The sequence below is a fragment of the Anolis sagrei genome, chromosome 1, assembly GCF_037176765.1.
Source record: "Anolis sagrei isolate rAnoSag1 chromosome 1, rAnoSag1.mat, whole genome shotgun sequence".
In the NCBI taxonomy this organism is placed as follows: Eukaryota; Metazoa; Chordata; class Lepidosauria; order Squamata; family Dactyloidae; genus Anolis; species Anolis sagrei.
In genome coordinates, this window is record NC_090021.1 from 190,381,200 (window position 1) to 190,393,418 (window position 12,219).

Sequence of the window (12,219 nt, forward strand, 5' to 3'; positions counted from 1 at the left end):
AGTGTTTTTTGAACTACAAATAAGAAATGTGCAGTGTGCATAAAAATTCATTCATGTTTTTTCCAAATTATAATCCGGCCCTCCAATAGTGACATGCCCTTCTGTTTAAAAAATTTGAGAATCTCTGGTTATTATTATCTACAGTAATAATAATAATAATATCTATTATTATCTACAGTGGAGCCCCCGGTGGTGCAGTGGGTTTAACCCCTGTGCCGGCAGGACTGAAGACCGACAGGTCGCAGGTTTGAATCCGGGGAGAGGCGGATGAGCTCCCTCTATTAGCTCCAGCTCCTCATGCAAGGACATGAGAGAAGCCTCCCACAAGGATGATGAAAACATCAAATCATCCAAGTGTCCCCTGGGCAACGTCCTTGCAGACAGCCAATTCTCTCACCCCACTCCTGACACGACAAAAAAAATGATCTACAGTAATATTTTCTGTCACTTTGTTGTTGGACCGCTTACTATCAACAGTTTTTCTATCCTGGTCACACACCAGTATATAAAGTAGCTCTTGGGAACCTGAATCTCAAAGGTAAGCTGAATACCCACTTGTTAGGTGGGTTAAATTAAACAGCATGAATATTGCCTATATAATAAGGCAAGGCCTTAGTTATCACCTTGCATGCATAGATCAGCTGAGCAATAGTTGTTGAATGGTGATGAAGTAAAAAATCATAATGGCCAAGACATTTTAATCACTAGAGCATGAGCATCATTTAAAAATCCAGAACATCTGATGAGAGTTTGAAGAACCTTTTGACACTATAACTATCTTTCTTCCTCGGTGCATGGATTATTAAATATCGAGGAAAAATGAAAGGTCTTCATTAGCTGAAGCTTATCTTACCACATTCTGCCAATGGTGAACTTTGATTTGTAAAACTTAGATTTAAATCAATGTATTGTCGAAGGCTTTCATGGCTGGAATCACAGGGTCGTTGTAAGTCTTTTTGGCCAAATAGCCCAAAAAAACCTACAACAACTTAGATTTAAATCCTTAGCCCTGACACATGTTGACAACTACCCTATAATGCAAACTGCTGACAGCCAATGGTAGGCTTATCTCAGTGCAATGGTAGGCTTATCTCAGTGCAATAGGCTTATCTCAGTGCAACTTGCCAGTGCTAACTCTAGATTTGGCATGGGCCCTAATCTCCGCTCCCAGTTTTGCTGATATTTGGGATATTATTGAGATGAGACTAAGGATCATAGAAGAAATCCTCACATTGGCTCTAGAAAAAAGTGGGAGGTGTCTCTTTATCTAATTCTCATGCGATTAATTCCTACTTTTAGGAGGAACACACTACTGTGTGGATCACTGGGAGAAGGAAATAAGACAAACTTTCCTTGTTATTTCAGCTTTCAGACAACACTATATGTTAACTCTTCCCAAATCACTAGGTCTTGTGCAAGATTGGCATTCAGGTGGATTCATATTCAACTTTAGTTCAATAAGTTACGTAGGTTTGAAACATAAAGAATGGTAGAGATCAACTATAGATATATTAATGTAATTTGTAGTGTGCAGTTGCTTCTCTTGACTTGGGATTTCTTAAGATTTGTTTTCCCAGCAGGTGACTGAGTCTGAGGAATGAATAATTACAACCAGGGTTCAGTGATTTCAACAACTACAGCTATTTAAGGTTTGTAGAATAATCTCTGCTGGTATAAACTGTCCAGTTCCTTCCTTAAAAACAATGAGTACTACTAAGACTGAGTTAAACAGGCTTTATGTTCCTTATAGCCTGAAGTCCCAGACTACATCTGTTTTGTTTGATACACAAAACCAGAGTTAAAATAGCTCCATTTATCACTACATGATTGTAGGCAGACAAACCAGGCTGTCTGTTTCCAGATAGGGAAGGCAACTGTTATTAATCACAATTATAGGGCAAACACTGAAGAGGAATTGCATCAATATTTTCTCTTACCCACACAAGAAGTAAAAAAGCAATGTTGAGAATGTCATGGCAAGGCCTGAAGGTCAGTAAATAATAACAATACATATATATACTACTAATTTATTTCCAAACAGTAAATTCTAGCTCAGGGAGAACATTAAAATGCAGGATAGGAATGTAGCACACAGCATTAGGGAGGACTAACACAGAAATGCCCCTGGAAAAGACGGAGGAAAGAATTAGACAGTGGCTTGTAAACTCTGATGCTGCACCATGTGGCAGTCTTGCCAATCTCAGAAAAGGAGTGGGAGGGAGCCTTCACTTTCATGTTGTGGTTAAAATTTGTACATGCTCAGCCCTTCTGACACTATAATGCCATACACATTTCTTCTATTTCTATCCAGCCCTATCCCAAGGCTCTTGGCAAGTAATCAGTATTTTCTAATGTTAAGAAGATAACACAAGTTTACGCTAGAACTATTACCATACCTAGCTCTGGCTGCTAAAACCCCATTAAATGGAAGAAGTCTTACAGATACCATGACTCATTTATAATATATATATATTTCATGTCAGGACTTGAGAAACTGCAAGTCACTTCTGGAATGAGAGAATTGGCCGCCTGCAAGGACATTGCCCAGGGGATGCCCGGATGTTTCAGCATCCTGTGGGAGGCTTCTCTCATGTTCCTGCAGGGGAAGCTGGAGCTGACAGAGGGGGCTCACCCCACTCCCCGAACTTGAACCGCTGCCGGCACAAGAGTTTACCCATTGCGCCACTGGGGGCTCCATACGGTGGCTCATCTCAACGTTGTGACCTGAGGATGTGTTAGGTATCAAACCTCATGGAGCCCCCGGTGGCGCAGTGGGTTAAACCCCTGTGTCGGCAGGACTGAAGACTGACAGGTCGCAGGTTCGAATTCAGGGAGAGGCGGATGAACTCCCTCTATCAGCTCCTCATGCGGGGACATGAGGGAAGCCTCCCACAAGGATGATAAAAACATCAAATCATCCGGGAGTCCCTTGGGCAACGTCCTTGCAGACGGCCAATTCTCTCACACCTGAAGCAACTTGCAGTTTCTCAGGTCGCTCCTGACACGGAAAAAAAAATCAAACCTCATTGTCAGGTTAGGGAAGGTTGTCCAGAATGTTTGCTTGTCATTTGTCGTGGAGATTGCTTCAGATGTATGGGGCTTTTAACTCCCGGAGGCATGCTTGAAGGATTAGCAGTAGCCAAAAGGGACAATGGAGATGTTTTCAAATTGTGTGCTACAGCCCCGGAAAATTAGTGATGGCTCCAGCAGCTCAGGGAATCCACATTTCTCCTGCCACAAGTCAGAGTGTTTCATTGAGCCATTACAGACCACACATTTTGTGTGTTTACTTGTTCCTTCATTTCTCCCTTTCTCTTGCTGCAGTCTCTCTCCATATGTATTGGACCAACTTGACTATCATCCCCAAGCAGCATGGCTAGTGGTAAATGAAGTGATTATGCCATTCACATATGGATGAAAGCAAATTGAAAATGGTTGCCTGATATACATGTGTGTGTGTGTGTGTGTTTATTAGAGAAAGAAACTTACATACATCCTCTCGCACTACTCTCCTATACTTGTAACAGTCCCAGGACATAGGGGCTAAACTGGAGCTTACATATACATAGGTAAGAGCAAGGGGAATAATGTTTAATGGCTGGAGAAACAGGCTTAGTATCCATAGCATTATAAAAAGGCTTTTACTATCTCTTACAAAATGAAGGACTGTACGCCTCTGTGGGAGACTAAATATTGACTTTGGAAACATTATCACAGTGATGGCAGGACATAAATTATAGGTGCTAGATTTTTCTTCTCTCCCTCCCCCAATAGCAAAACAAAACCAAGCCCTATCCATGTCGTAATATTTTAAAAGGCTCTGTTTATAACGAGAATCCCCTCGCACACAAAACCCATAATCTATACTCGAATTTATTAAAGCAATTGTACATTTAACCTTACAATACTTTATACAAAAAGCTGCTGAAGATTTAAGTACTGCAGGCAGAACAAACTAGAAATGATGAAAGAAACAATACCTCCATGATGATGTGACAAGCTTCCTCCATTAGCAAGGATTTCTTCTCGAGCTGCCATCTGAAGGCCAAGATAATTTCCCCAATTAAATCCAGCAAGACAATACACACTTTACATTCACTTCAGTAGCAGCATAAAAGCAATGTAAAGCAAGGTGGTTCACATATTTTATGGGAGAAAACACAGCTTATAACTTTCAAAGTGTTTGCCTTCTACCCACTTTTCAGGTACTTCTGGTTCCTTCTACACTGTCCTTATATCCCAGGATCTGATCTCAGGTTATCTGCTTTGAACTGGATTATATGAGTCTCCACTGCCATATAATCTGGGATAAGGAGATAACCTGGGATCAGATCTGGGATATAAGAACAGTGTAGAAGGGGCCTCTGACTGCGGGTGTTGGATTACATCTCCCATAGCCCTGGCCAGCCCAGCCAATGGTGAGAGATCATGGGCGTTATGGCCTGGAACTCAACTTAAAGCTTTTTGTGGCTACTAAGTTGCCCATGTCACATGTAAACTGGGCGAGGGGTAGTAGTATTGTTACTATAACTATGTATTACATGTATAATGTGTAACATGAAATCTCTATATAGGTAAAATTACCTCTATTTCTTCATAAACACGCATTGGGTCACTCAGTCCTCTGTAGTTAAAGCCCAGGTAGAAATAGACACAAGCACCAGCATCATATGTCTGTGTCACCCTTTAAAAAAAGAAAATAAGTTATAATTCAGGTATAACAATATAACACATTTTTAATGTCTAATTGCACTCACTGGAAGCAAAGCCAATGGGTAAAATAGAAAAGACTACTGGAATACATTAATAAAACCAGAAGTCTTAGCTGGGGAAGAAAAAGGCCAACTGTTGTTAAAGACCCCTGAAACCTGGGATCAAGCTCTACATTCAAGTATTTTCCATAAACAGCAAGTGACGTCAGCTGAGCCCCCAATTCAGACAAATTAAAATCAATAATATAGTATCAGCCACAGAACTGCAATAAAACAAAACAAGTTTCGAGGGTCTACAGAATATGTTTTCAATCAAGATGCCTTACCGACAGGCTGAAAAAGGTGGAAATTGGACACCTTTCTCTTTGCATTCCCTTGCTATTCTTTCTTTTACATTTCGGCAGAGATCTAGAACTCTGAAACAAAAGACAGAAGAGAAGGGTTTTTTTACATGTTCATCTACTTGATTCTTAGCTCCATTTACAAATAGGCTTTTGTTTATGAATTATGACAAATTAAAACCTGCCAATGGTTTTAAGGACTCTATATGTTTTGATCAGTCAGGGTCATAAGGATATACCATAAGTGTCAGAGAGATAAGGTTCAGTTTTGCTTGTTTGCTTAATACAAGTAGTTATGGAAGAAGAAGTAGGAACAAAGCTTTAAAAGGATTTGAAACAGAAAATAGTTTATATATAAAATGTTTTTTCCCCTATTCAATAGGGAAATGAATAGAATATTTCCTTTCCCATGACTTTGACCTTGGTTACAATTGTTTTTAACCTAGTGCAGAGTAGTTCTGTTTTTCAGATTCTCCTGCTAGTTAGCAAAAGGATAACTGGGTGAACCTCCTGTAACAAAAACATCCAAAAGTCTTTGGACTCCCCCTAAATACTAGGATATACATAATAGCATAAGATTTCATCAACTGTAGCCCATGTCACCAATGTAATGAAACATTTTCACACATGGTCATAGGTGTGTTTTTCGCGGTAAAATCAGAGAAAAATTAAATGCAAAAGTAATTACAATAGTTGCATTAGCACTGATTTAAGTGTACATAACATAATTATTCTGGCACTAGGTAAGACAACATTATCCAATAGGAGCCCCTGGTAACGCATTGGGTTAAACCCTTGCGCCAGCAGGACTGCTGACCGAAAGGTCTGTGGTTCAAATTCAGGAAGTGGGGTGAGCTCCCATCTGTCAGCTCCATCTTCTCATTTGGGGACATGAGAAGCCTCCCACAGGAAGGTAAAACATCCGGGTGTCCCCTGTGTAATGTCCCTGCAGACAGCCAATCCTCTCACACCAGAAGCGACTTGCAGTTTCTCAAGTTGCTCCTGGCACGAAAAAAAAATCCCAATTCGATCCTTTGAAGAGAAGATTACCCAACCAATTATAGCTCTGTAGTCTCTTGCTCTAATATCCCTTTCAAGCTGAGACAAATAAATGAACTCCAAAGCAAGGGTCCCCTAGTATTACAAGACCAGCAAATGGAGCCAAGCCAACTCTCATGGTTTTCAGCTCTAAGCACGAAAACGGAACTATAATCTTCTGTTCTTAAATGAAACTGCTTACATCCAGACTCAATATTCCCGGTAAAAGCACTCAAGGCTTTCAATATAGAATGCCATTCAGAAAAAGTTTCTTTTAGCAGAAAAGGGGAATGAAACTTTCACCCCCTCCCTTGATTCTTGTTTTAACTTCCAATGCCCAAATGAGTTTTCCATGATTGGCTAAATGTATAACATTGTTTTTCCAGTCTTGGAAGACTTTAGTGATCCTTCTCATATGCCATACAGTTTTTACAACAGTAGAACCTCAATTCCAACACAAAACATTTTTTAAATTACATACATTAAGTGATTGTGTATGGTAAGAAAAAGGATTTCTATGGATCAGAAAATGCCATTTTTTTTACCTATCCCAGGGAACAGATGTCTCAAATGATTCTCCTATTATATAATAGTCCAAGCCCATGTCCTGTTAAAGAAACCAGAAAAAATTCAGATTAATATCCTTAAATGTATATTCCTGTAGACTTGGTGTTTATTCTGCTATTATGCATAATTGTAATGCAAATATTCCATCTTATACATTTGCATTTCTGACAAGCTACATTTATCTGGAGGACATAAACCAGGCATGTCATTGCTAAGTTTGTTCATTCCTAATTGCTTTGAATGCACATGGAGACTATCACCCTTTAGGCCTCACACACGTGGTAGAGCTGTGCTGCTAGATCAAGTAACCTTTTTGTTTAAGTTATTTTTTACCACTTTGAATTCTTGGTGGGATATGTCACATTTTACTCCAAAATTTCAAAGGATGCATGTGACAACAACACATAGATATGCAAACTGTTGGCAAGTACTAGTCATCTGTTCTTCTTAAATGCCTCTTACATGTGCTTAACTTTCTCACACTTGGTTGTTGAACATTGTACAAATGAAATAAGGATTCTTACTTTCTTTGTGTAAAATGGTAGGGAAATTATTAATAGCATCAGAAACCTATAGTGATCATTTTTTCTGCTTATGAATCACTGTGACCAAGCTGACTATCTGACTGCTATGCTGCAGGGGGCTTATTCTGGAGAAACCAGTGTAAGCATTTACAAGGCTGGCAGGGGATTTGACTGGATGACCTTTGTGGTCTCTTCCAATTCTATGATTCTAAAACATCCTGTCCTGTCCTGTTTTATCCCTCCTTGCACAACAAAGCTCAAGGAAATTTGGAAACTCTTGAGGGAGCTTAATCTCCTTTGGCCATTGACTGGCTACAGGAATGTACTCAGATATCATCCAGCTATCCCTGTTAACCTGGCACCACTGAAGCACAACAACGGCAGCTTCCATTTCTTCCTAAGTGCAGAAGGGCTCTGGACAGTTCACCCTCCTCCCCATCGTCAGCATATTAACCTGGCACATCAGCATAATTAATGGATCTCAGCCCCTTTTTGCAATACTGGAGGGGGCTAGAAGCCAGCATGGTAGATGTCCTGAACAGATTATTTATTTATTTAGTTTGTACATTTGTATCCTGTCCTTCTCACCCTCCTGAAGGCGGGGGGGGGGGGGGGGCGCACGGGATGGGACTTAGGGCGGCCTTACAATCGGCAACCACTAGATGCCCAAACAAGACAATTATAATAACAATTTACATTTAATAAAATCATCAAAATATCAGATATAAATATGTCCAATTAAAATTACGCAAGTTGAAGTCATAATCCAGGTCAGTCCATTGTCAGTCCAATACATCATTCTAATTGTTAACACTGTGTCTGCTGCTTGAATGCTTGGTCCCACAACCAAGTTTTAAGTTTTTTCCTAAAGGATAGGAAGGAGGGGGCTGATCTGATTTCATTAGGGAGGGTGTTCCACAGCCGGGGCCACCACCGAAAAGATTAAGTGATTCATCACAAGTTCTGTGAAATCCAGCCGTGTTTGACTGATATAATGCACAATGGCTTCCCCTTAAAACCTGCTGCTCCTCTCCCCCAACTGCTCTGGGAGACAGATTTTGGGGCAGGTAAAAGGACACAAACCTTGACCAGAGGGCTGCAGTTTCTTTAATTCACTTGGGATACAGATGTGTTGCGGCAATTTTGAATTCTGTTTCTGCACTGAGGAAGTTACTTGGATGTCCATCCTAGTTTCATAGCTCGGACACAGCTCAAGTTGGGAAGTACGCAATCTTTTCGTGCAGATGGATATTAGCAGAAAGAATGCTTCCCCCCCCCCCCCCCCCGATTTCTATATCAGCCCTTAAGCAGGAGAGTAACTGTTTAAAAGAGCCACAAGCAGAAGCTCAAATAGAAAAGCAGTGTGTTAAGTTTTTGCCAACTTCTCTGCACCAGAAGAAACTGCACTGAGTTTGACTGAATAACTGAATCAGATGATTGGAGCCTGACTATTCAGCAGTTGAAAATGAGATGTAAGTGCATTTTGAGCCAGTTTTCTTCTAAGCCCAACCTCACTGCATCATTTGTCATGGATGGTGTGTGATGTCCAAATACAGTTATTTGTTACATAGCATTCAAGAAAGAAGCACAGCAACCCAAACTGCATGATCTTTTAAAAGTTATGAGAGTGCTAACCAGTTAAAACTGGGATTTTTTCCCCAAACAACATGGAATTTTTTTCTTGATTTATTTCAGACTTGTGGTTTACATGTAGCAGAAAGGGAAATATAATTTTTGCATCTAAACAAACAAAATTGATATTTTTAAAGGAAAAGCTTACCCGAATGTAAGCAATAACAAAAGTTAGCATATATCCTCTCTGCCCATTGTCTTCTCCAGCTGCAAGACCACTGCAATAAGAAGACAATAAAGTATTATCACACTAACTATTATAGTGAGAAGCACAACATATATGTTTCAGATTTACAATTTGGGCAGGCAGATTAGGTTAAATTTAAATGTAATCAATAAAACATTTTTAAAGCTAACAGATAAAAAGCTCAGTAGCAGGAAAATTCCCAATTAAGTAAAACAATTTAAAAGCATTTACAACAATACTAATCACTTCTGTGGACTTTCTCAACTGATGCTTTGTTCAGTATTCATAATAAGAACTTGAGAAGCTGTGTGTGAACATTCTGTTTCTAGTTCTCTGGCAAGTGACAAACCACACACCTCTATGTGTGCATGTTTGTCTGAATATCTGCATGTGTTCCACTCACACATGTTTCTTCAAATCACCTGTCAACTTACGGCAAACCCATGAATTTCATGGTTTGTTTTTTTTTTGCAAGGACAACTCTGAAGTGGTTTTATCCGCCCCTTTATCTGAAATATAGTCCACAGCACCTGGTATTCATTGGCAGTCTCTCGTCCAAGTACTAGCCAGGGCTGATCCTGCTCAGCTTCCAAGATCAGATGGGATCTGGAGCCTTTATGTAGGCTATAGTGAGGATACAATTAGTAAACATGATAATGATTTGAGTTGTGGATATCATGCTACAACAGAGATCCTAATATAGTCATACTCCTCTGATATCATGTGATGTGATAATCAATGTGTTTACATTTTGAAAGCAGAACTTATAGCACATATTTGAACTTCCATGGGAGTTTTCCTTTCCACATCTCTATAGAACTACAGCACCTAGTATTTGCTGCCAATCTCCCATCCAAGTATTAGCCGGAGCTGGTCCTGCTTAGCAGCCAAGATCAAATAAGATCTGGTGCCTTTGGGCTATTCAAATACAAAGTACCAAATCATTGGCTGGAACAAGGTGTTTGTCCAGCTTTATGCATTCATGTGCTTTGGAGCCAGGAGCTCCAAGAACCGATAGTAATACCTTGTCCCAAGTCCCTGGTCGGTCTATAATTTCAAAGTCAGAAGGGAGGCAGAATAAACACCTACAATGAGTCCATGTTTAATGGAAACAACAACAGCAGTGATCAGACTAATAATCTGTTTACATGAGAAATAAAGTTGTGACCTGGACAAATATCTTCACCATGGTTACCCTGGCCAGTCTTGTAATCAATCAAACCAGACAGATGCAAGCCACCCTATCATTACTCAGCTTGCAATGAAAATGAAATCTTTTCTGTTTCTTTGTGCCAGCACAGAGCAACTGGTGACAGGAGGTGGGTTACATATAATTAATCAAGTTCTGTTGATTAAAGACAATTTCCTTTTTAAAACAGGCTTCCATGATTCACAGCTCCAGTCAATAAAACACAGCATTATACCTTAATCTCATAACACTGCCTCCCTTTGCTGTGTTAGGGCCTGTTTGTTTAGTGTCATAAATGCTACTTTCCTGACTTTCAGAGAAAAGGAAAAGCTTTTAAATACCAATGATTTCAATTGGATCACGGAGAATTAAAAAAGAGTAAAAAAAGAGTATGTTAAAGAAAGTTCAAGTTACTATGAACACTTTTTACTGCATTCTTACATCCAGGAAAATTAAATTCTTTCTTGAATCCATTCTCACTTTTTTCAAATGGTTTTACCTTACTCAGAAATGCATGACAACCAAGGATTTCCATAAAAGAACATTTTTATTGCTAACTTTAGCAAGATATTTTATTTTAATATGGTGTTAAATATATAAAATGTAATTTTGAAGTCATACCCAAATTTTGCAGCAATATCATAAACTTGCTTTTCATGTTGAAGAACCTTCTCTCGGTCTCCCTCAAAAAGCAGGGTAGCAACACATAACAGATTGGGATCAAATCCTTTGAACTGTGAAAAGAGACATCTCTGTTATATGGGTAATATGTACACACCCAAAAATATTTTTGAAAGTTACTCTCTTTATTTCCAATGTACTCATTTTCATATAGTACTTTCAATCAACTCCTTCTAGGGCAAATTCACAAGCATTTAAGGTAGAGATAGCAGTAACATGAAGCAGCTGCCCATCACTTCTATATTTCTCTGGAGAAAGACGATTTCTTTCCTCTGCAGCTGGTGGAGCAATTGCACAGGTTGGTGATGCAGGATGGAGGCATCTGTTCTTCCTCTCTTCGTTTATATGGAGAAATCCTGGGTGCCTGCAGCTACTAAGCTACTTATATAAATGCAAAACTAATTTATACTGAACCTCTAAGTTCAAGCATGACAATAATGTTGAACCCAGACACGCATTCCACGCAATAGCTCACTGTCACTGACACTAAAGAAACGTTAGAAATTAACAATAGGCAATCTTCTCCAGATGTTTTGGACTACAATTCCCATAAGCCCTAGCTTGTGTGTTAGGCTTGGTGAGAACAGATAATTTGGTTAACATAGACCATACTCTGCTGATGAGGAACTGCCCAAGATAAAATGGAGAGCATGAGACTACATTCATAGACTGAAAAGTTCAGAGAAACATGTTTTGATAACCATAGTTGTGTGATGCATAAGTCATGACAGATCAATCTGGGAGTACTAGGGACACCTTGATTTCAGCAAACTATTTTGATAGGCTTCCGAAAATTACTTTTAAAGTTATTAAATACTACAATGTTGGCTGGGACACAATTATTATTAGATGGGATTTGCAATTATCCAAAGAGTACTCTGTGTCCATGTAGTTGGAGTTCGAAAGGATTTTCCCCTGGATCCTATGCTGGTCAGGATTGTAATAAAGGAATATGGATGGAGCTACAGAGGTGAAGATAATCACCTGTGCAGATGATTCCAAGCTAGGAGAGACAACATACTCTAAAGAAGACAAATGAAAAGGAGCACTGGGCTGAAACTATTAAGATGAAATTCCTTGATGGGTGTGAGGTTTAGAATAAACTTAGTTACTGAAAAATTGAAAGATTACTACTTTAATGGTACTGCTAGATTCTATGCTGAAAAAACTACTGAAGAGAATGCATAAATCATGACTTCTAGACCACTGCTTCTTAGACTACCTGATAGGGAATAAGCATTATTGTTTTTCCAATGGTCTGGGGAAACTCTCCAATGGCTCAGGGAACAGCACAGATGGAGCACTGTTCTCTAGATCACAACCTTTATGCAAGAAACAATCAGTTGCA

The 12,219-nt window shown here is 39.4% G+C and overlaps 1 protein-coding gene across 1 annotated transcript in view; it reads right to left on the minus strand.

Annotated features, from left to right (window-relative positions):
* Positions 1-12,219, minus strand: part of AGPS (alkylglycerone phosphate synthase) — a 57,978-nt gene that overhangs the window by 7,480 nt on the left and 38,279 nt on the right. Inside the window, exons 14-19 of the mRNA XM_060779616.2 lie at positions 10,812-10,924; positions 8,963-9,032; positions 6,637-6,698; positions 5,039-5,128; positions 4,585-4,684; positions 3,981-4,038 (exon numbers count right to left, since the gene is read on the minus strand). Coding sequence (XP_060635599.2) covers positions 3,981-4,038; positions 4,585-4,684; positions 5,039-5,128; positions 6,637-6,698; positions 8,963-9,032; positions 10,812-10,924 — 493 coding nt within the window. The remainder of the gene's footprint in view (positions 1-3,980; positions 4,039-4,584; positions 4,685-5,038; positions 5,129-6,636; positions 6,699-8,962; positions 9,033-10,811; positions 10,925-12,219) is intronic.